The sequence below is a fragment of the Cheilinus undulatus genome, linkage group 19, assembly GCF_018320785.1.
Source record: "Cheilinus undulatus linkage group 19, ASM1832078v1, whole genome shotgun sequence".
NCBI lineage: Eukaryota > Metazoa > Chordata > Actinopteri > Labriformes > Labridae > Cheilinus > Cheilinus undulatus.
Genome location: NC_054883.1, coordinates 37,142,399 through 37,167,888, shown reverse-complemented (window position 1 = coordinate 37,167,888; position 25,490 = coordinate 37,142,399). Strand labels below are relative to the sequence as shown.

General features: G+C 39.5%; 1 protein-coding gene across 2 annotated transcripts in view; it reads right to left on the bottom strand.

The window, feature by feature from the left end:
- LOC121527507 (cadherin-18) overlaps positions 1–25,490 on the bottom strand; it is a 435,713-nt gene that overhangs the window by 76,945 nt on the left and 333,278 nt on the right. For both annotated transcript variants that reach the window (XM_041814503.1, XM_041814504.1), the window contains exons 9-11: positions 6,780–6,947; positions 5,777–5,964; positions 4,796–5,049 (exon numbers count right to left, since the gene is read on the bottom strand). In XM_041814503.1, the coding sequence (XP_041670437.1) occupies positions 4,796–5,049; positions 5,777–5,964; positions 6,780–6,947 (610 nt within the window). The remainder of the gene's footprint in view (positions 1–4,795; positions 5,050–5,776; positions 5,965–6,779; positions 6,948–25,490) is intronic.

Genomic DNA, 25,490 nt, shown 5'->3' with positions numbered 1-25,490 from the left:
CTTTCATAAAGTTTTAAGACTCTAGCATGAATCAAAGACTCATTTTTACCCTGTGTCTTCCTCCTATTTGAAATTGTCCATAATACATTAAGTACTGCTGGGTTGACCTCTCAAAAATGTGGAGGATGGCAGCATGGTCATAAGTCACCGCTTAATGTTGTTAAGAATGCCCACAGGAGTCTGGGGCTGATGGCAAAGCTTTAAACTATGGCCCTCTATCGTTGCAGCAACAGAGCATTGCTTCTTATTGATATATCAGCAATGCGTCATCTCAAGGGGAGTTACATGTTTACAGGTCCTTCATCATTTACGCCAAGGCTACGGAGGGAATTCAAATTAAAACAAGCAGCGGCGAGTTGCTTGAGTGCGATGTTTTGAAACCAGGCACCTGTGCAGAGTGAAAACCTGGGATTAGTCCACAGCCTGAGGGTAATATCAATCTTCTTTCGACAGTACACAAGCATGTGTTTAGAGCGCATACAAATGTGCTAAGCAGTTGTATTGCCGCGGGTTCCTTCACAGGTTTCGCAGACAAAATAACCATCAATCTAATGATGCCAAAAATATGTGATTCATTATGCATATTGCTCTGGAATGTGAAACGCTAAGGGCATATGTGGTATCAGGGACAAACAAGCAGCTTTCAAGCATATTGCAGCATAGCTTTCATTCTATTTCACATCATGCTCTTTATTTGTATAATCAGAGACAGTTTAAATCTGCCTGAAAAACCCCACGCAATTAACAATATGCAAACTCATAGCTTTAAACATCCATCCAGAAAAGGTGAAATTATGTGCAGCAGAGAAATGGCTTGCAAATTGGAGTTTTTAGTAAGACAAACACATCTTGGAGGCAGAAATAATCTTATTAGTTGACTTAATTATCACTGAGCCAATCCAAACCACCACTGAGATTTTTCAGGTCAACTTGAATACCAAAACACAAACTCTCAAAAGACAGAAGCTGATGCCACACAAACAAATTTCCCATTAACCGAATCTTGCATTGTGGACGTATGCTTTACCAACTAAGCTCATCTCTGGGCAAATATGGTAAGCAGGCTTTTTTAAAGAGAAGCTAAAAAATCTCCTCGGCAAAGACTGGGTTGTTTCTAATTAAAACAAATTCCATGGCTTCAATTTTTGGCAGCCAATTATTTGACAAAGTGACAAGAGTTCGCTGGCTGCCAGTCAGATATGAAGAAGCAATAAGCCCCGAAATAAGCCTCATAATATTAGCAAACTCCTCACTCTTACCCTTTGCTGCTGCAGTGGGCTTGTCTGATGTGAAATGACAAATATTGCAGCTCTCCAATATAATCTAATGATGCACAACTCATGAGACAATGGACCCTCATTTTGATGGCACAAAGAGCACAGTCCAAAGAGCATGGCACTTGATGCTGTCAAGTGGTTCAGGCCATGAAGGTTTAAACTTCACTAGTTATATCAAGACAGTCTGGCAGCAGCCCCATTTCTGACGGCCACTCTCACAACCGTTCATGTAAGATACCATGTGTCTCAGAATGGAAATACACGCTAAAACTTAAGAAATAAAATTGGATCAAACCTCCGTTTAGGGTAAGGGTTAGGGTTGGGATACCAAAAGTTGATAGTCAAAATACTGACCTACAAAACCTGACAACAAAACATTAAATATAGCTGAGTAAAGTCTGCATACATGAAATAAAAGCTTGTCCTCCATGAAAACATTCCAGCCCATCCAGCTCATCTTACATAGCTCCATTAGTGGATGACTAAAAATATTCATCAACAGCCTTTTTTTCCATGACAAAAACAAAAACAAAAGGTCTGTGACGACTGAAACTGACAAAAACTAAGTTAAGTTTTCATCAACATGACTAAAACTAGAACAAAATGTAATTCATTTTTCATCAGACATTCAAAATCTGTGATATTTCTCCACAGTGGGTAAATCTGTCAAAAAAAACAATGCATCTGTAGTTATTCTGCCTCTCAGCTGTAGAAAGCAGGGACCCCAGGTTTGGCAGGATGTATAGAACACACCACCATGGTTTGGTACCAGATTTAGGAAAGAAAATAAATGCTTGGACTAAAAGAAGAGACTAAAATGTTTGGAGTTTTTATTGACTAATACTAGAGTAAGACTAAAAAGGGTAAAAGTGACTTAAATGTGACTAAAACTACAATGGATTTCATTAAAAGACTAAAACTAAGACAAAAATCAAAAATAGCTGTGTATATGTAGATAATGGAGATACGTAGATAAGGGAGCTAATGCTGCCTTGAAAGTCAGATGTCGAGGCGGGGAATGACACTGCACATGAGCTGATGTGTTCCATTTGCTAGAAGGTTGTAATCGGGGTACCTCAAACTTTCTGGGTCAGAATTCTAAGTTAGAGGGGACGTATTATGCAAAAATCACCTTTTTAGGCTTTTCTAACACAAATATGTGTCCCTGGCCTGTCCACAACCCCCTCAAGTAGCAGAAAAATCCATTCCCTTCCCCCCTCTCTTTCTCCACTTTTCAGAAAATGGGTGATGAAACATGCCATTCTCAGATTTGACATCTAGTGACCTCACCAGGGGCCTAAGCACACCCCAGGTTTGGTTGGCCCTCCCCCAGTTGGAGGAAAGTTCCGCCCTCCTCTACTAATCCTCTGAGCTATCAGCTGAGATGCTGATAGCTCAGAGGGTCACCCTGCAGACTATGGTCTGGGAGATTGATGGTTCAAATCCCAGTCTTAATTTTGGAGAAAATAAAAGTGTCCGTAATATCACGAGTGCTGCATCCATTTCCTGAGAGGGGTGTGTTCAGGGTGGAGTCAAATGGCCATTTACCATTTAAAGCCACAGACACAGAAATGGCTCGTTCTGAGAAGGGCTGAAACAGAGGGGTTTTTAGACATGCAAAAATCCAATACTGGAGTGTTTTTCAGCAATAAACTTCACAGGCATGTTTTGGGGACCTCTGAGAGCAATATAAACCTGTCTTAAAAGGGTGAAATATGTCACCTTTGAGCATGGATTTCTGATGACATATCTGACTGGCAAATCTGAATTCAGGAGTTCCCAGGTGCTAATGTAACACACCATAAAGCTCACAATGCAGCTACATAGCTATGTAGCTGAGGTAGCTTTAGCTACATTTGCTTAAACTCCCAGGGCTAAAGCTCTTGTTGCTAAAGCTAACTTAGCTACATTGATGTTGTAACACTAATTACATAGCTAGCATAGCTATGTTAGCTTTAGCTAAAGCTTACAAACTAAAGTGGGCCACTGCCCATGTAGCTACTTCTAAACTGGTTCTATATATAATTCAATCCCAGATTAGACCTTTGACCTTTTTCTGTTTCATCTATGAAATGTTTCTTAGTCTGTAATGTTTGCTGTGTGGTTATTTCATTAATGTAACTGCTAGACTTTTATGAATAGCATTTTATTTTAAAAATATCCAAATCTAGAAACATGTTGTACCTGCAAATTAAAGCACTTCCTTTCTGAGATCTACGGCGTCTCAGATGAACCGTCTGTAAGAGCGACCTTCAGAAATGTATAGTCTGCGGCCAGACCCCTCTCTGTTATACAGTTATATATTGTGCAAAGCCATGTGCAGAGCGCAGAGAGGTTGGATAAAGTGGCTTAGACCTTTTACATCTGCTAGCACACAGTCTGTTCTGTCCCTGCTCCCCCATTGGTGGCAAAAGGCTCATGTTCCTCAGTGGATTCTAGTACTAAAATAATTTTCTTGTCCACATATTCCCCACAGTAATCTATGTAGAAAGTTTGAAGAACGTCAAATGTCTTTATTAAATGCCTAAACATAATTTCATTAATTGTTAAGTGAAGTATCTATGGCAATGGCCTGTTTGCAACTGAGAAACTGAATGGCCTAACAAAGGCTAGTGTTACAGTTCAAACTGTATCCATCTTTACTAGTGACCTTCACATGAGATGTTGAAAACAGAAAAAAATTCTCACAAATGTCTTTTGTGTAGTTTGATGAGTATATTTTGACATAATAATAAAACACTAAATGAAGAGGGATTTTCATGGACATTTAAGAAAGCACTGAGGCTTTTGTATTCTTAAAGATCATTGCCTCTGAACAGAATAGAGCCTTTTCCAGTCTGCTCTTCACAAGTTTCACTGTGAGCATCCTCAAGGTGAACTACTTTATTTGACAGAGTCACTGACATTTGTATTAAGTAGGCTAATTCTTTTTTGTTACTTTATTTTACTTCTGTTGCTCCCAAATACAGCTTAAGCAAACTAAAATGCACAATTGCCTAATGTCAGAAGTGGTACTTCAGCTGTCCACTGTAATGAAATTATAATAGTCACAGGTCTGCAAAAGGCCTTTACATGGTGAACTCTGTTAGTACTGTAAATCAAAATACTCAGAGTACCAGCCCTGATTTCATTTCAGGAGCTAGGTGCACCAGCAGGTTGGTGTGCTGGTATTTACACCGTGGGCTTCAGCTTTGACTTTTAAATAGTTCCAAATGGAGTCTGCTCTTTAAAATTTACTCTCTTTCATTGTTCCTAACCAAACACAGAGAACACACACAGGTCAATGTATGAAAAGTGCAATCAGAAGATTTTTTTTTTCTCACTGAGGCATCGGCAACACATCAGAAGTGGTCAAACAGACGCTGTAAATATTTTCATATATAATGACATGTAACCGTATAATGACAACTGCATCATTTGGAAAGCAGGAAAAAAAATCCTACAGTGACCTCATAAGCCCCAAATGTTGAGCCTTAGATGATCTGCAATGACTTCTGCACATCATTCATGTCTCTTACCTGACAGGACTGTTCCTGCTGTCAGGATCTCGAGCCAACACGGCGCCAACTTCTGTTCCACTCGGCGCATTCTCGTATACATCCAGAATATAATGGTCAACAGAAAAGACCGGAGCTTCGTCCACATCCCCGACTGTGATTTTAAGGGTGGCAGTGTCTTTGAAAGAACCAAGGTAGGAAAAACGAGGGTCCACATGAGTGTTGACCCCCTCAATGTGGAGGGTGTAGGTCTTCTTCCTCTCATAGTTCAGAGGCTGTCGGCAAGAAGCAAGGAAAAGGGATGAAATCAGCAAGCCGGTAATATAAAGTTATATTACTTTATCTCCAAAAATAAGGAAGAGAAAAGAAAGCTATGTTAAGAGTTTGAAAGGAAAGAAAATAAATAGAAGTAATGACTTTTTAATAAGATGAGAATAAAAATGAAAGAAAGCGTCCCAATATTTACAGAACTAAACCAAATGTAATTAAATGTAGTTTACTGCAATGTCTGCTAGCAAGACATTTAATATAACTGCATTTTTCCACCTTTTGTAGAGAAAAGTGTTTAGGAGTTCCATTGATAAGAATGTCTATTACAATTTAATGCAACTACAGAAAAGTGGCATATAAGCATATTTGACTGAGATTGTGAATGTATATTTTACCTCATGAAATTGCTTTAGAGTAATTGTAACATTGTAAATGATCTAGTCTGCATCTTCTGCTCCTCTTTTATGGCTGGATTGCCGCCTATTAAAGTATATTACTACTTCCAGCAACTTTTACCAGCCTCTGCAGACGGAAATTTTACATTGTGCATGCACAAGTGTCCACACAGGGCTTTGAGATATTGTATATAACTTGCTCATCAAAATGCTGCTTTACAGCATTGCTTGTTAGAGACTCCATACAGTGCACCATTAAATCAGTGCCCTACCACAGAGCTGATATGCATGGCTTTTCCTGATGGATCACTTTCAGTATATGTGTGCATGTTTTTACCTTTTTAAGGCTGATGATTCCCTCTCTTGTGTCCCTGTCTGTGGATATGGAGAACATGTTGGCCCCCTCTGAGTTAATGATGCTGTACTTGATGTCTGCATTGACGCCCTGGTCCTCATCGTTGGCTTTGATCTTTCCCACCGGCTTCCCCACTTGAGCCGATTCAGGGACGTACAGCTGGTAGTTTTCTGTGGAGTAGAATTGAGTGTTTCTGTTCAGAAATGGCAAAAAAATAAAAAATCTGTTCCAAACAGTAGCTGATCTGCCTCTCATCATTGTCTGAGTGCTCTACTAAAAAAGAGCTTAGCTAAGCAGTGTGTGATTCTGTCACCATTTGTTCCTGAGGGAATGTCATTAAAAATACTCTGCAGTGCTTCAAATGACATTAAATGTTAAACTGAGGTTGATAGCACTGCACTGAGGCAGATTTTTATTGAGAAAAAAGCTTGATGGTTTAGAAATAGTTTGTCCCTGCAGTGCAAAATGTAGAAACTAGCTTGCAGGGATTGTCATTCTGTAAGTATATCATTAAAAATAGAGAACATTCAGACTTCCAAACAGAGCGTTTGGAATCTTACATCTTTAAGTATTGGGAAACTTAACTGCAATGTTTGACTTCTGAATCATACAATAATCAAATATTAAACATGATATAGCAGGGAATACTAAGTGGATCTGTAGAAATCCACAGTTTGCTGTCTTTACCATGTGATTTTGACATACTGAAAGAAGAACAATTATCTCTACAAGCATAGAAGTTAGGATGTTTCATCTTGATTAACTTCACAGTTGTTCATAATAATTAAGTTTCAACCAATGTAGCTGGGCATGATTAGTCAGACTCTGCTAAAGGGCAAAAACAGTAAAGTAAAACTGAAATTTGAGCTCTCCAATTGAGGCTAAGTTCTAGGCCACCAAGCACACACATATATCTATTTCTAGTCAATCAAAGCCTCTATATTCATATCAGAACAATATCTATAAGGTCCTGTTTCATACATACTTTGTGGAAACTTGGGTGGGTTGTCGTTGATGTCTGTCAGAGTGATGTTGATGGTGGTGGAGCCAGAGAGGCCTCCGACCTGGCCTGCCATGTCTTTGGCTTGGATAACGACGGTGTAATGTTCCCTGGCTTCCCGGTCCATGTTAGCTAAGGCGGTCCTGATGATTCCTGCATTGGTGAAAGAAAAATATGCTTTTTAGTTCAATTAAAACATGTTTTTGTCACTTGTATAACCTTTACATTTTCCACTGAGATATGATGCACACTGGCTGCTTCAAAAGGCATGGCTGTCCTCTTAGTCAGTGGTTCTCATTTTTGTCCACTTTTAACTCTTTCCACCACATTTTCTGCCTGTTTCGCCACGACTACTCTAATTCTTGCCACTTAAGCCCAATGTTGCCTCTGTTGATCATAATTGCAACTATTAGCCCCTTTTAACCAATTTCTACACACAATTTGTCCCATTTTAACCACATTTCATTGGCTGATGAGTCCATTTTTGCCAGTTTAACCAATTTCTGCCAATATCCTATCTTTTCTTTCTCAGTTAACCCTGTTTTGCCAGTTTGTATCAATTTTTCATCCTATGTCGCCTAATTTCTACCCATTATTGCCAATTTAAAGCCACTTCAGACACTTTTTAACTCATTTTTACCACTCTGCCCATTTTTGCAATTTTTATCTATTCTTTGCCACTTCAAACCCATTTCTGCTTCTTTTAAAACTCTATTTCACCACTTTTCCCAACATTTTTTGCCATTATTAACCTATTTGATCAACTTTTAATCAAATTTATTTATTTTTTTCTAACAAAAGGAATTTAAACTTTTAAGAAGGTTATTTACTACATAAATGGTTAAAAAGATATTTGTTTCTTTGATAAGAATGGTTCATTTTTCAGGTTAAATATACAATATGGATATCGCACTTTAACTTTACAATGGACCTTGATTTTGTTGACCTCCATGGGCCCCCAGTTTGGCTGGGTGCCAGAAAGCTTTCCCATTCGGTCTTTGAGAATATGTGTGCTGCAGTAACGTCACTTGGATTTTAAAGATGTTCTGAGACTATGAAGAAAACGATCACAACTATGATTTATATATATATATATATATATATATATATATATATATATATATATATATATATATATACACAAACTTGTTCTCCCATCTTTTGGGGACCAAAAACTGGAAAAAAAAAGGCTTAAAAATGTTCACATATTTACATAAAAGAGGCCTTGTTTTTCCTTTGTGTTGGCTCAATTTGTGCCATTATTCCAAGCAGTTCCTGTCTGCAGAGACACAGAAGGACACATCACAGGCTCTCTGTGTCTCCTTCTCTCCATTATGAGCTATTCAGGCAGTCTCCTCCATGATCTTCCCAACTGGACATGCACAGTTTGATAAAGCTTGAATGGCAGTTCGAATTAGAATTGGATTTAACCTTTAAATACTCCAGAATGTCACCCCAGTGCCAGGCTTCCTAGAAATACTTCCATTAGTGCTAAAAAGGCATGACATGGCACATTGGCTCACTTTAAGAGAGGATAAAAGTAAGTGGCTCACTTTTGTGGTTGAAAAGTTATTAACCTTTTATAACCTGCGTCACTTCTTGTTGTAGAAGACAATGCCAGTCTCAGAGGGTTAAATCATCTTTCTTTTCCATTCTAAGGTTTAAACATCAGATCAATTTGACCATATTTAGACATCTAAATGTACTGGCTGCTGCCATCTGATTGACTCAATATTTGTGTTTATGATCAGCTGAACAGGTGTACCTAATAAAGTGGCAGTTGAGAGAATTTGTCAGGGACACCTAGGCAAAGCCAAAGCAAACAAGAAATAGAAACAGCACAGTTACATGGACAGAAATCATTCCAAAATAATCGCTTAGCAGTGTTCAGCAATACAACACACGCATTTGCTGGTAAAATAGTTTATGGTGACTCTTTAGCTAATACTACTGTATGTTGAAGATGCAAACACAAATGTGGAGTCATTTTAGCAGAGATAGAGTGCATTCAATGAAGGATATACAGTAGCTTTTAACACTGAGGGTTCAGCTGCTAAGAGGTTTACAAACAAGTTGAAAATATACATAATGGTGTCATCTGCATAACAACTATCTTTTGCATTTGTAACACTGCAACATTTCTTGATGTATATGATGCCAAAAACAGAATCAGGTCTGGATCCCTGTGGAATTACTTTTATTTAAGAAACCGGAAGGTAATACATCAACCCAGACACTCTACCACTCAAGTAGTTATTCAATGAATAATGAGCATTTGCTGATAGAATAACAGCCCATTTCTTATAAGTAGAAACTACTTATTGAGAAAAATATCCACCTATGTCTATAAGAGAAGCACACAGGACCTCAAAACAACAACAAAAAACACAACAAAATCAGGACTGGGTTATAGAAGAAATCACAGTGTTGCATGTGAAGATAAAACTGCTACTGTCATCAAGATGATTTTTTATTGTCCCAATATTTTTACCTCCCAAGCCTCCTTTGGTTATAGGCCACTCATAAAGCACTGCATCACACATCCCTTCAAAGACTTACACCATAAAAATGAGCTTCTTTAGTTTTTTGTTTCTCTTGCTCCCTCATAGTCAAGGTTAGCCCTTCCTCACTTCTCATTATATTGAAAATGACTATGCAACCTTGAATCGGGGCAGAATGCAACTTTCTGAGGCACCCACTCAATCTCATTTATTACTACAATAACAGAGCAAACACAGCCGTGAACTTTCACAATGCTAACTCAGTGAAATATGAGTGCACCTCTGCCCACTGCAGAGAAACTGTGCACAGGTAAATTGCAACAGTAACAAAACCAAAAGGAGTATTTGCTTCCTGTGTTGCAGGGTGGAAGGTGATTTACCGAGTGTAATAGCTGCATGTCCTGCACACATTTTTCTCTGCTTGTGTGTCTTTGTGTCAGTGTGGACTCTTGAGATGTCTGTTGGCTCATATTACTTTTTTGTGTTTCTTTGCCTGAGGGTTAATTTCCCATCTTACCTCCTGAAACCACATCACCACCTGGAGCCTGATCTAATATGTTCTCCCAGTTACACCAGTGTTTATTGTAAATCTTGCTGTTCCCCTGAGCCAAGACCCCCTGGCCACAATTGAACTTATGTTCTGGTGAACTTGTGAACCCTGGGATAATTTACAACAATTCCTGGAAGGTAATGGGATGATGTTGATCACAATGGTGAATGAACTGTACTGCTGTTGCCTCATGTCGTGAGTGGAAATCTCGGCATGGAGTGACATTTGAACAGATGGTTCTGTGCAATGAATCAGAGCATCACTTACACCATTGAACCTTAGGAAAATGGGCCATTACATTAAGTTATCTGCTTTTGCCATTTTTGTTTTCCTATTGAAGGCAAAGTCACTTTATGTTAAAATGTAAAATTAGAAGAAAAAGATGTATAGACTTGGCTGATAAAATACAAGTTATCTTGACTCTATCTTCCGATTGAATCTTTCAATTATGCCACTGTTAGGGATGATAGTAAGTGGCTAGTCAAATCAGTCAACAACCAGTCAGTAGGTCAGTGAGGGCCCCATATGGTCATATGCCAGCTGCAAATATGGCTTCCAGGTGGGGTTGTCTGCGGGTTCCATGGTGGCCTCAACTGTAATTGCCTATATAGACTGTTACCTGGGATGAGGCCTACATACACTATATTGCCAAAAGTGTTCACTCACCCATCCAAATAATTGAAATCAGGTGTTCCAATCACTTCCATGGCCACAGGTGTATCAAATCAAGCACCTAGGCATGCAGACTGTTTCTACAAACATTTGTGAAAGAATGGGTCTCTCTCAGGAGCTCAGTGAATTCCAGCGTGGTACTGTGATAGGATGCCACCTGTGCAACAAGTCCAGTAGTGAAATTTCCTCACTCCTAAATATTCCACAGTCAAATGTCAGTGGTATTATAACAAAGTGGAGGTGATTAAGTACGACAGCAATTCAGCCACCAAGTGGTAGGCCACGTAAAATGACGGAGCGGGGTCAGCAGATGCTGAGGTGCATAGTGTGAAGAGGTCGCCAGCTTTCTGCAGAGTCAATCGCTACAGACCTCCAAACTTCATGTGGCCTTCAGATTAGCTCAAGAACAGTGCATAGAGAGCTTGATGGAAAGGGTTTCCATGGCCAAGCAGCTGCATCCAAGCCATACATCACCAAGTGCAATGCAATTCATTGGATGCAGTGGTGTAAAGCATGCCGCCACTTGACTCCAGAGCAGTGGAAACGTGTTCTCTGGAGTGACAAATAGTGCTTCTCCATCTGGCAATCTGATGGATGAGTCTGGGTTTGGTGGCTGCCAGGAGAACAGTACTTGTCTGTCTGCATTGTGCCAAGCGTAAAGTTTGGTGGAGGGGGGATTATGGTGTGGGCTTGTTTTTCAGGAGCTGGGCTTGGCCCCTTAGTTCCAGTGAAAGGAACTCTGAATGCTTCAGCATACCAAGAGATTTTGGACAATTCCATGCTCCCAACTTTGTGGGAACAGTTTGGGGATGGCCCCTTCCTGTTCCAATATGACTGTGCACCAGTGTACAAAGCAAGGTCCATAAAGACATGGATGAGAGAGTTTGGTGTGGATGAACTTGACTGGCCTGCACAGAGTCCTGACCTCAACCTGATAGAACACCTTTGGGATGAATTAGAGCGGAGACTGAGAGCCAGGCCTTCACGTCCTTCTGGAAGAATGGTCAAAAGTTCCCATAAACACACTCCTAAACCTTATGGAAATCCTTTCCAGAAGAGTTGTAGCTGTTATAACTGCAAAGGGTGGACCGACGTCATATTAAACCACATGGATTAAGAACAGAATGTCACTTAAGTTCATATACAAGTCAAGGCAGGTGAGTGAATACTTTTGTCAATATAGTGTATATGGGTCCCATATGGGTTGAAGTCTGCATGGGTAAGCATAGGTCAGGAAATTATGGAACCCCCTGAACATACCCACTTGGGAACCATGTGTCAAACCCCTATGGGGCCCACATGGACATGTTGGCTCACCAATGGCTACATAAGGTCTGAAGAATTTTAACATAATTTAAACACAAAAAACTCTATAAATTTGCAAAAAATATCTTAAGTTATCACATTTGAAAACATGTCAAGATAATTAAAAAGTAGATATATTTCCATATAAATGCCATTATTTCTAATAAAAATGCAAAATCCAGTTGTTTGATGCTGTTCATGTATGGCTCTACCTACTAAAAAAATGTGTCAAAGGTACAAACATGTGCCACTGCCTTACCTACTGTAATTGTATTTGTCAACACAGGGGAACCATCTATAAATAGGAGGATTACACAACACCTAATCCACTCACACATGGGTTTTCCTGTCAGCCCTGGTCATGGTGTCTAAAGTTCATTTAGAGCTCAGCTCCCATTTCAAATCTTGACAGCTCGAATTTCACTTTAAAAAGATCATTTTAAAGTGAATGAATACAGTTTTATGATCCCGTAATTTCACAGAAGAGACAGCTATAGCAGTGTTATACAATAGGTCATTTCCTCTTCCTTTTCTCCAAGACTCTATAGACAGAAACTAATCCACTCGCCTCAGGCAGAATAATCATTAAAAGTGGGTCAAGGAGCAAGGCAGCCAGCAGTATTAAGATCCAGGGGATCTAAGGTCACACATCATCTGTCACAATGGGCCGTAGCTGACAGCCTGAAGACTGAGAGTTAACCTGGACTCAAACGCAGTCAACAAAAAGAAAAATGTTTTTATAAATAGCATGAAAGAACAGGATGTAATTGTGATGTGAAGCTAACATTGCAATAAGAAATGAAAGCGTAGTGGCGGCTCACCTTTGAACTTAGCATTGAAATGATTCAGTCAGTGCATAAGTGGGCATTTTTTGCCTATTTTGATGTGGATTATAAAATTTCCTGAGATCCCTCATATCCTTGGATTCTGTACAACGTAATGTGCAGTTTCCACAGTCTGTGTCCACAGCAACCACATCAGATGTTTTACTCCAACCAATGGTGCCCACTTAGTCTGTCAGTCCAGTCCAGTTTAGCTCAGAGAAGCCTGTCCCCAAGATCACATGAAAATAGTATTGCATCGCTCGGCCGTGGTTTGTTGTTCATTTGCTCCCTGTTTTGATGCAATGCAATGCAGTTCTGGGGTTTTATTTTGAACTTAACAGAATACTCTGTGATTTCCTGTGTCTGACTTCCCACTTGGGTCACTCTGCTTTGTTCAGATTGATGTATGCTGGCAGCGGGCTCTGCAGAAAATTGAAAGGGGAGCAGAGCAAACTGGGAGTTAAAGCATAGAGAGGAGACAGACCACAAACCAGAGGTTAACTAAAAAGGGCATGGTTTGCACCAAAATGCCTGGTGCAGCTGGATTGCTGCGCATGATGGACCAAATGGAAAATGAGAGTTGGATGTGAGGCGATAGTGTCAACAAATCAAGAAGTAATGATCAGGGATGCCCCGATCTGGTCTCTTGCTATCAATCATCAATTACTGATCAACTATGAATGAGATCAGCTAATCACTTGTACAAAACTGATCATGAGGGGTTTACATTTTGAAAAAGGCTGTATTGTGCTATAGCGCATTGGTTCTCAACCTTTTCAGCCTGCGACCCCCAAAATAAAGGTGCCAGAGACCAGGGACCTCGACTGTACCTGAAGGTGGTTGAACACAGCCATGCACATTTAAGAATAGTCATGTGCAGACAAGGCCAACCATAAAGGAAGTTAAATGGGAGAGCTTTCTGGCACCCAGCCAAACTGGGGGCCCATGGAGGTCAACAAAACCATGGTCCATTGTAAAGTTAAGCTGTGATATCCATATTTCATATTTAACCTGAAAAGCCACTCTTCTAAAAGAAAAAAAAAAGATATATTTTTTAAATCATTTTTGTAGTAAAAAGCCTTTCTTGAAAATGTAAATCCATTTAATTAAAAAAAAGCATTAAAATGGTTTAAAAATGGATAAAATGGGTTCATAATGGCAAAAAAAAATAGTGGAAAAGGTGGTGACATTGGATATTAAAAGTAGCAGAAATGGGAAAAAAGTGGCAAAAGTTGGATAATAATGGCATAAAAGGTAAAAAAACGGGTTAAAGTGGCAAAAATGGGCAGGAATAGTGGTAAAAAGGAGTTAAAATGTGGCTGAAATGGTTTTAAATTGGCAAAAAATTGCTGGAAATTTGGTAAAATGGGATGAAAAATTAATATAAACTGACAAAAAAGGGTGAACTGAGAAAGAAAAAATAGGCATATATTGGCAAAAATTGGATAAACAAGCAAAAATAGGATATCAAATGTTGAAATGGGGTTACAATGGGAAAAACTGGGTGTAAAAAGTGTTTTAAAGGGATTCATAGTAGCAATATGGGTCAAAAAAGGCAACAATAAGCTTATTTGGCAAAAATTGGTTTAGAAGTGACAAAACAGGCAGAAACACAAGAAGCAAGAACCAGAAATAGGTCTTAAATGGTAAAATTAGTTAAAACTGGCAGGAAGAAAATTATGAAAAGGGGTAAGAAAAATGTGACAAAATCAGTGTAAAGTGGCAACAGTGTAATTTAAAAAACATTCTTAGTTTTTTTTAGGGCAACTGGAGACCCCCTCTCAGTGTCTCGGGACCCCCATGGGGGTCCCGACTCCAAGGTTGAGAACCACTGTGCTAGAGCATAAATTTAAAAAAAAACACCCAAATTATTATATATATTTTTGTCGCTTTAATAGGAGTGGTTTATTCAGGTTAAAAAATACATTATTATCCAAGATCAACTTTACAGTGGACCATGATTTTGCTGACATTAAAACCCCTTGTCATAAAACACCTTTTTTTATTAGCGATGTTAGCAGTGTGGGTGGGTACATTGAAGTACATGACTAGGAAGAGACAAAATGGATGACAGGTGGCAAGAATTGATTAAAATAGTTTTAAAAAAGCATAAATGGGTTAAAAGTGGCATACAGGGCTTAAAAGTTGCAGAAATGGGCAAAAGGTGGTAAAAAAGTGGTACCTAAAGAAGGCAACTAAAGAAGTGGCAAAAACGTGCAAAAAGTGGGATAGAATTAGCAAAAAGTAGAAACATTGAACAAATAATGGGCATGAGGTGGAAATAATGGGTGAAAAGTAGCAAAACTAGGTTAAAAACAGCAAAAGTGGGCAAAAATGTTTAAGGGTGGCAATAGCTGCAAAAAAAAAAAAACGTTGCAGATAATGGCAAAAAAACCAAAAAACATGGGCAAATAGGGCCAAAAGTGGTTAAAGAAATGAATAAATGTGGCTGAAACTGATGACAAAAGGAATAAAAAGTGGCAAAAATAGCAAAAGATGTCTAAAATCATTGTAAATGGGTAAAAAAAAAGGGGGGGGGGGCAAAAAGATGCGGCAATGATGGATGGAAAATTGGTTATAATGTAAAAAAATAAATAAAGAGTTTTAATATCTGAACTTAGTTATAGTTGAGACACTTTTCAGCCCTAACATGAATTAATTTTCAGTGAGGAAGCTAGCACCAATGCTACTGATCCAACACACATGCATTGACATCGACAACACATTACCACTGGGGAGGGTCCATTCTCTCCGTTTTTCAGGGGCCCTTCCATCTCAGTGGGCAGGATTGGCTACACATGGCTCCATTTGAGTGATAATGCACCATATTAAGCTGACATGGCCTGTATACAACTTTAACTTCATTTCTGCATTAAAATTCTGCCAAACTGTACTGTTCCTTTGAGGTACTATTGGTGCTTTCTGTTCACATTCTAAGTAGGAGAGCTTTATGGTAGCATGACAGTTGTCATTCACTGGAGCTACAAAGGATACTAGTGGTGGGCAGCTGCAGTTAAGCTCAGAAATTTTATGCATCATGTTGTGGTAATCATGCTCTCTTGCTATATTTTCCAGTCATTTTTAAACCAGATGACAAAAGTCTTAGCTTTCTGCTGCAAGAGACAAACAGAATGACACATTTAGCGGCCTATTATACAACTACAAGATCCTACAGCTAGCACCCTCCATTTGCAGAAGGTCTGTATCAAACAAGCTTACAAGGAGAACATGTTCAGCTGAAATTGAATCAAGGGGGGTTGATTCTGTAATCTCCAATAACACCGATGAAAAAATAAACCTCACACAGAGATATAATTCAGTGATGAGCTGTGAATGGAGTTCACGTCTGCAGCCACAGCATTATAAATGAACTCTAACGTATTGATTGTATTTTCTGGTGACCGATGCTTCAAGACTCTTCAATAAAAAGGACTGAATCAGTCGACCGGTTAAGAATGATTTTCTCAATGTAAGATGTCAGTATGTCCTTAAATTCTTCTTTAAGGGAACACAAATAGTTCTTGTTCAATGCTGACGGATGAAGCGAAACCAGATTTAGTCACTTTTTTGTAAGAGTTCTGTCAGATAAATTGCATCGGTTCACTCCGTTTTATGTACCTTCTCTGAAAGTCTAAGCGTATCATTTTGTGTGTGTTAGTTCTGCTTGCAAAAGAACAAGCGCTAAGTGGAGCAGAAAGCCAAAAAGACAGCAATGTGGTGCAGAGTTTTTTTTTGCAATGGATATCAAAGCAAATACTAAGATATTTTTAAACTGTGGCATTCTCATTTTGCTGCTTTTATACTTCAATTGACCCATTTAATTGTGCATATAGTTGGAAGTTCTAGATTTTAAAGTAATAATAATGTTTCCATGCTGTAACGGTGAAACTACATGATAAGCATACTAAAATAGGAGTTGATTAAAGACTATATAAACCCCACACACCTACTTTTAGTAGCTGAAAACATGTCTTCTGGTATTTAGTAATGTTTTCAGCCTTTTTAAAATCAAATCTGGACTTTTGTGTGTACGATTATGTGTTAAATGTACATTCTAAGAAGTTTAAGCAGTGCTTTACAACCCCAATTCCAAAAAAGTTGGTACATTGTTGAAAATGTAAATGAAAACCAGAATGCAATGATCTGCAAAGCTCAAAAACCCATACTATATTCACAATGGAACATAAACATATCAAATGTTGAAACGGAGACATTTTACCACACCATGAAAAACGTCAGCTCTTTTTAAACTTAAAGGTAGTTACACATCTCAAAAAGGTAGGGAAAGGGAAACAAATGGCAGGACAAATAAACGATACTAAAGGAAAACAGCTGGAGGAGCAATTTGCAACCAACTGGATTAATTTGCAACAGGTCAATAACATGTCTGAGTATAAATGGAGCATTTTGGTGAGGTAGAGTCTCTAAGAAGTAAAGTTGGGCAAATGCAAATTTCAGAAGAATGTTCCTCGAAGTAAAATTGCAATGACTTTGAATATCCCACCATCTACAGTACATAAAATCATCAAAAGATTCATAGAATTTGGATATTTCTCTGTATGAAAGGGACACGGCCTAAGGTCAGTATTGGGTTTGTGATCTTCAGACCCTCATGTGGCACTGCCTTTAAAACAGGCAGGATTCTGTGCTGAAAATCACTACATGGGTTCTGATATGATTAATAAATACCACTGTCTTCCCTGTGCAAAATTTCATTCAAAATTGACTGAAGCAAAATGAAAAACTGTTCTGCGAGATTAATCCGACTTTGAAATTTGAATATGGGGCGGCATTAGTGAGTTTGGCGTGGGCAGCTTACTCATCTGGAAAGGCGCCATCAATGCTGAATAGTAGATAGAGGTTTTAAAATGACATATGCTCACATCCAGACAATGTCTTTTTCAGGGAAGGCCCTGCATATTCCAGCAACACGATGCTAAACCACATACCACATCCATCACAACAGCATGGCTTCACAGGAGAAGAGTCCGGGTGCTGAACTGGCCTGCAGTCTAGACCTCTCACTGATAGAAAACACTTGGAGCATCATAAAATGAAAAAGTCCAGCAAAGGAGACCCATGAGTGTTGACCAGCTAGAATCCTACATCAGACAAGAATGGGACAACATTCCTCTCCAAAAAATCAGGCAACTGCTTCTTTCACTACTTTTTAAAGATGTGCTGCTGCCATCAAATTCAGAACCAGCTAATATATTACATTAAATGATAAAATGTCCCAGTTTAAGCATCTGGTATGTTTTTTATGTTCTATTGTGTTTGAAAAAAAACATCAATTTATGAGATTTGTAAATGATGCTTTCCACTATTTCTTACATTCACCACAACGCCCCAACTTTTTTGGGAATTTGAGTTGGGTTTTTTTTCTGTATTCTCAAGATATCAAAGATAAGTTATTGTTATGTTCCAACGTTTAATGCTGTAGTGAAAGACAAGTTTCCACCCAGTCAAGATTCAGTATTCATACTTTTTATGTTTCCAAAACAGTAACAAGAAGACCAATAAATTAATTTCCTCATCAAATAAAAGAGGCTTAAAACACAGCTTCAATCATCCCCATTTTTTTGTAACCTTAACATTGAAAATCTTACAGGTTCCAACAGAGAAACTCCAAGAAACCTACATGTGACAAACCATTTTCCAAGAAACCCAAAACAAGGGTTTTATATTTATCACAGTGTTCTTTTTAAATGCCAAGTCTCAGCATGGATCTGCTGCTTTTCTTGCTTCCAAAACTAATCAAAGGGCTTGCAGCCACTTTGCTGTAATGATGCGAGGTCTGCAAACTCAATTGGAAGTCCTTTGTTATTAACCAGAGTCTTAGCGTTACTTAACCTGGGGTCCTTGAGACACACAGATCTTGGCAAGTGGCCACACTTCCCATTAAAACAACACCAAGACAGACGATCTGACCTTTCAAGTCTCTTATTACCCCTTTACTCGTGGAGGCGCATCGCTCTGAGGGACATTTCACTGCTGCAGGTTTAGGAATGATAAGTACACAGTAAAACTTGGAGGTTTTATTTTCTGGCTTTGGTAATTCCTCTGTGTAGAAGTGAGGATGATCTGATGTCAGTCACTGGGAAACCTACACTAAACAGACGGGGGATTTTTTATTCACATAGGAATGGGGCAGCAGTGGCTCAGTCCTGTAAGGGGTGGGTGCTGGTTCAAGCCCCATCAGTACTTCAGAGATGCCTTTGAAAAAGACACCAAACCCCAAGGTGGTTGGAGGCAGACCTCATCCTGACATCTCTTCATTAGTGCTTCTCCATGAGATCATGTTTGTGCATGTGTATGTATTTTCAGCATATGCAATTAGTAGGTTCAGCAGAGTGTAAATGTTGAATTTCCCCTAAGATTAATTAAGGAGAGTTTCATCTATTTTTTCTTTTTTGAATGAAATGGAACAGCGAATGACAGTAGATGATGGTAGTCATATTTCTCCTGAACAGTTAGGTTTCAGATCTTGCAACTGTGATTTCTACCACCAATGTGTGGCACATCTCCTGTGTTATCTTGTGTTATACAGTAGAAGCAACATAATGGCACATAATGTGGATGGGGATGGGGTCAAACTGAAGCGAGAGGTGCAACAATCTAGGATTTGAAAGAAAATCTGTGCATATATCTGATTTTTTTCATGGTTCCAGATTCAAACCAGTGCACCCGAGGAGTCTTCTGAGAGGTTTCAAGGACAACTGGAGCAACACTGTGGCGTGTAAATTGAGACAGACACACCACAAATTATAGTACTAAGATAAGGGAAAAAGGCAAACACTCTTAACCTTCAAATGCTCTCCAAACCCAAACACAGGTGGTATTAATGCCTGTAGCTGCTTGCTTACCACTACAAAGCAACAAACAAAGACAAATCTGACCCAACAGAACAAATGAAGAAGCAAAGTTACATGCAGAAGCAACAGAGTAGAGGCATGAAACCCAGCAGCTTCCTCTCCCTCTCCTCAAAATCTCCACTCTGTTTTCAAAACATTTCTGGATGTGAAAGCAGAACGGGTCGAATATATTACCAATGCTAATACATTTTAAAGGCTATGTGAGGATACAGGGCAGTAGAGGAGTGTAGCTACAACTGTGTAATAAGAATAGTCCAGCCTCATCACAATGTCTCTTTCTGTTAAGTTTTAGCTGTGTCCGAAATCACTCCCTATTCACTATATAGTGAATACGCCATTTTCTAGTGGTGTACCAATCTGAGTGAGCATTGTTATTACCTCCGCCAAGGAGGTTATGTGATTGGGTGGGTTAGTTAGTTTGTTAATTTGTTAGCAACATAACTCAAAAAGTCGTGGACGGATTTCCATGAAATTTTCAGAAATGTCAGAAATGGCATGAGGAAGAACTGGTTAGATTTTGGGAGTGATCTGGATCACTGTCTGGATCCAGGAATTTTTTTAAAGGATTCTGTACTATTGGGAGACAGGGCTAATGGCAGAGGTCTGCACTGTTACCACTTTACACCAGGAGATGGCGGACATGAGTAACTTCAATCCCAGCAGTATGTTTCTGGTGTGTTTCTATTCAAAGTTTTCTATTCAGAGTTTGAAACACGCACACCTGGTCGAGGAGACGAGTCAGAGTGTAACAGAAAGACAGCGAATTATAGTGAGCATACTCACAATGCTGGGAGGAATAGAGGAATATTCACCCTTTGCCATGACTTTCAGTCGTCCAGTGAGACCATGGGTGCTTCCGCCATGACAGTCCACCCGTAGCGAAGTCAATGCTTTGCCTCATCGTTACTCCACCCCACCAGGGAGGGAGTAATTGGCGAATTAGATTTTGGGAGTGATCCGGATCACCGTCTGGATCCAGGAATGTTTTTAAAGGATTCTTCACTATTGGGAGATAGAGCTGATGGCGGAGGTCTGCACTCTCTGAGTGCTTTTCTAGTTTACTATATAGTGCACTCATTCTGTCCCACCATGCATTTTGAAAAGTAGTGAACAACCGACTCTCACAAGTCCAGCGATACCATCGTGCATCGTGGCTGCTGCTCTCAAACATGACGGACGACTGAGAAGAGCACAGGAACAAATTTAAAAACTTTATTTAATACTTTTTGGGTTGTTGGTTTTAACCAAATATGTAGGAAAATGTTAAGGATTGAAAATGGAGTAACTCTGAGGATTACAAAACATGAGACCATCATCTTTATGCAAAAATAAGTTACATTACACACAAAAACGTAGACTATTTTTCCACTAAAGACACAAGCTTTTTTATCTATTAATATTTTACTAATGGGGGGAAATAAATCACATTTAGTATCAGTTTTCAGTGAATTCTAATTTTGATCCTCAGCCGTTGTCATTGAAATCTACGAGCCTTTGCTGCAAAATGTTTTAATTGTGAGATGGCGATGATCTCATTTCCACGGCCGGAGTAGTGTCCGAAATCATTTTTGTGTTTTGCATTTGAGTCCACTATACAGTCCACTATATGCTGCTCACTATATCGTGGATAGGGAGAAGGGAATGAGTGAGGGGTTTCGGACACAGCCTTTGTCTTTTTTTCACAGCACATTCCAACCTCAAGTGTGGAACGTGTGCACCTAATTGGTGCATGCAGCAAGTAATCATTGTGAGGTTCCTTGCCCTCTGTGCACATTGTGACAACAACTGCACAACTGTGACCCACAGCTGCACGGTGCAGCCAAGTATACACATGATGGGTATGCAAAAAACAATATTCTGGTATGGTAGCATTTACAGAAGCTCATGGAATCTCTCACACATTCCAACTTCATACATGTTACATCAATGGTTCTCAAACTAGGGTCCGGCTACAGCTTGGAGGCCTGCAAAATAATTTAAAATCAAATATTTAATTAATTCCATGTCATTAAAAAGTAAATAAATAGATATAGGGACCACAGCGTCATGAAACAATAATACTGAACAAATGACTCCTATATAAGTACGCTTTGGGCCAATAAAAACTCAGATGTGACTGTGACATATCACGTAAATCTATCACTCATCATGCATCAGTCACTTTGCTCAGGACACATTTGGTGTGCAGGTCCGGCTAGCAGCAATGAATAAATATTATGGATTATGCATCCTGGACTTGCTTTTCCCCCCTATGCCAAACGGTGACCCTAAAAAAAGGTTTGAAGTGAACTCTGACCTTTTGTGAACACCCCTAGAGGTAACATCTTCTCTTCTCATGCAACAAACCTTCACCTGCATGAGAGTGCATTCCCTCTGAAACGAAATCTGTAACAATACAGGAGGAGCCATGGAGGGACTCTTTGGAAAGTACAAGGGCCTGAAAGGTATGTTGGCTCTTTGACACGAGGATCGCACCCCTGAACTCCTTTCCCTGACCACTTCTGATCTGTAATACCTCAGATAGTCTCCGCTAAATCTCTACGGAGCTCGTGAGTTAATTTAGAAAATAATTGAGAAAGAGCTGACTTCCTTGAACCTGGGCCCATTTGACACAGTGAGGTGGTTAGCCTTTCCCTCAACCTCCCCAGTCTATTAAAGTTGATACCATCGCACTATCCACCTCTTTGTCTGGCTGCAAACTTCTAAAGGAGGACAATCTCCTGGGTGAACAAAAAGGATTATAGGAGATTACTAAAGCGCTCTTCAATCTCCAGCTTCAGGAATCTTGGTTTTTGGCCCATCCAATACGATGTTATCCCAGTGTGTCTGCCTCTGAACATTTCCAAAGCAAAGGTAGATAACGCCTCTGTAAAAATCATACAAATCAAACGATTTCCTCTTTGTATTTCCAAGGATTTCTCCGTCATGAGTTGGTATGTATATCTGACTCGTGGGACCGCTCAAGACTGGAGTGATTGACAAATAGAAAGCTCTTTCCTTGATCTAAGCAGAGGTAAGACTTAATCCATGAACCGCTAAAACGTCTTGATCTGTGTCAGCTCCTTCAATAAACTCGAACAGTTCCAAATCCCAGATCAGCAGAGATATTAGCCTATTTAGGATGCAAAAGGGACTTTGGGGTTCTGCAGAGTGGTGTGGTTTGCAGGAATGCATGTGAGCGAGTACAGATGCCAGTCAGGGATGGAGGGAGGGGGGTGCATTCGTGTATGAGGCTCTGGAGGAACAACCTTGATGTCTCCGCGGGTAAGTGACAGATGTACAGTAGTGATGGGGAAGACGGGAGTTACGACCCGGTTATAAAAAGGATAAATGCAGCCACCATCTAAGATGTACTTTTGCTGAGATATAGGAAGCTGTTATAGAAACTGCTAGCTTGCAGTTTTGGAATTTGCAAACCATGTAATCAAGTAAAGCCATTGCAGCGAATGTTCTTAACACAGTTAGCATGTCACTTATTAAATATAACTACTCTGGCGGAGCTAATATTGTAAAATCACCATAACAAAATGTGACAGAGCTTTCCAAGAGTAAATCCATCAAAAAGTTCATCCAGGCTCAACTTTTAACTTTGATCCTGTGAGATTTCCTTGTATTCAGAGAGCAGAGAGAGGCTCAGTCAGTCTGTCTAATACTTGGCTGTCCTTGTGCATCTGCTCCTGTTGACCAAAATCCCCCGACGTGTCAAAACATTAGCAGCAGGCTGGGTGTTCAGGGTCCATCTTTAAGGACACCTTGTCAGGGTTTGTAGGTGTTAATGGATGCTTTAGAGTGTAGCAAAGCTCTGACACCATTCAGCCTCTTTTAAAAACTAATCATTGTTAGAAACTGATGGAAATGACTTGCAACATTCAAATAGGTACTCATTCAAATGGATGCAAATTTTGCAAGGATGGTCACTCTGCTAATCTGACACACCAGATAGACTGTTTCACAAATCCGTTTCATTGAAAACATACTATAGTGCTGTGAAAAAATATTTGCCCCCTTTCTGATTCCTTTTTTTTTTTTTTTTTTTTTTTTTTAAATATTTATCAAAGCTGAGTTCAGTTTCACTGGCCACACCCAGGCCTGATTATTGATTACAAATGAGAAACAAAGTGATTGAAATATATCAGTCTGGAAAAGGTTACAAAGCCATTTCCAAGGCTTTGGGACTCCAATGAACCACAGTCAGAGCCATTATCCACAAATGGAGAAAACTGGGAACAGAGGTGAACCTTCCCAGGAGTGATCGACCAATGAATATGACTCCAAGAGTGCAACAACGATTCATCAAGGAGGTCACAAAAGAACCCAGAACCACATTCAAAGACCTGCAGGCTTCACTGGTGTCAGTTAAAGTCAGAGTTCATGACTCAACCATAAGAAAGACACTGGGCAAAAATCGCACCCATGGGAGAGTTCACAAGAACACAAAGGCTTGTCTCACATTTGCCAAGAAGCATCTTGATGATCCCCAAGACTTTTGGAGACATATTCTGTGGACTGACGAGACAAAAGTTGAACTTTCTGGAAGGTTTGAGTCCCGTTACATCTGGAGTAGAAATAACAGCATTTGATAATAAGAACATCATGCCAACAGTCAAACATGGTGGCGGCAGTGTGATGGTCTAGGGCTGCTTTGCTGCTTCAGGACCTGGACCACTTGCTGTGATTGACTGAACAATGAATTCTGCTGTCTACCACAAAATCCTGAAGGCCAGGTCACAGTCACGTCTGAGTTTTTATTGGTGCAAAGTGGACTTATGTGGGAGTCATTGGTTTAGTATCATTGTTTCATGGGGCTGTGGTCCCTGTATGTATTTATTTACTTTTTAATGACATGGAATTACTTAAATATTTGATTTTAAATTATGTCATGGGCCTCCGGCCATCAGTTCATGCCCTCAAGCTCAAGCACTCTTGGGTTATGCAGCAGGACAACGACCCAAAACATACCAGCAAGTCCACAACTGCCTGGCTAAAAAAACAACAAAATTAAGGTCTTAGAGTGGCCAAGTCAAAGTCCAGACTTAAATCCACTTGAGATGCTGTGGTGTGACCTTAAACAGGCAGTTCATGCTGGAAAACCTTCCAATATGGCTGAGTTAAAACAATTCTGCAAAGAAGAGTTGTTCACAATTCCTCCACAGCGATGCGAAAGACTCATCACCAGTTATCACAAACACTTGATTTCAGTTATTGCTGCCAAGGGTGGCACAACCAGTTTTAAGGTTCAGGGGGCAATTACTTCTTCACACAGGGCCAGATAGGTTTGCATTTTTCCCCCTTAATAAATAAAATTATCATTTAAAAACTGCATTTTGTATTTACTTGGGTTGTCTTTGTGAGATATTAAAATTGGTTTGATGATTGGAAACATTTAAATGTGATAAATACGCAAAAACATCAGACATCAGAAAGGGGGCAAGTACTTTTTCTCTACACTGTATATGGACAAAAGTATTTGGTCACACCTTTTTCAATCAGACCTGTTGCCACAGGTGTATAAAATCAATCACCTAGCCATGCAGTCTCCGGTGATAAAAAATACGTCATTCTGAGGAGTTCAGTGATTAAAGTGTGGTACTGTGATGGATGCCACCTTGCAATAAGACAGTTGGTGACATTTCATTCCTGCTGGATATTCAACAGTCAACTGTAAGTGATATGATTAGAAAGTAGAAGCGTTTAGGAACAACAGCAGTCAGGTGGAAGACCAGGTAAGATCACAGAGAGGTGGTGCATAAAAGTTACCACCACTCTGCTGATTCCACAGGTTAAGACTTCCACATGCAAATATGCATCCCTATTAAGAGGTTTGAGCACTTCAGCTACTATTCAGTGGAATATTTTTGAGCATTTTAATCTTAGCTCTGTCTGTGTGCTTGTGAAACACATTGTGAGAAAGAATGAAGCCATGAAAAATATTATGGAGCTTGCTCAAAATGCAAGCGTCCACATTTATT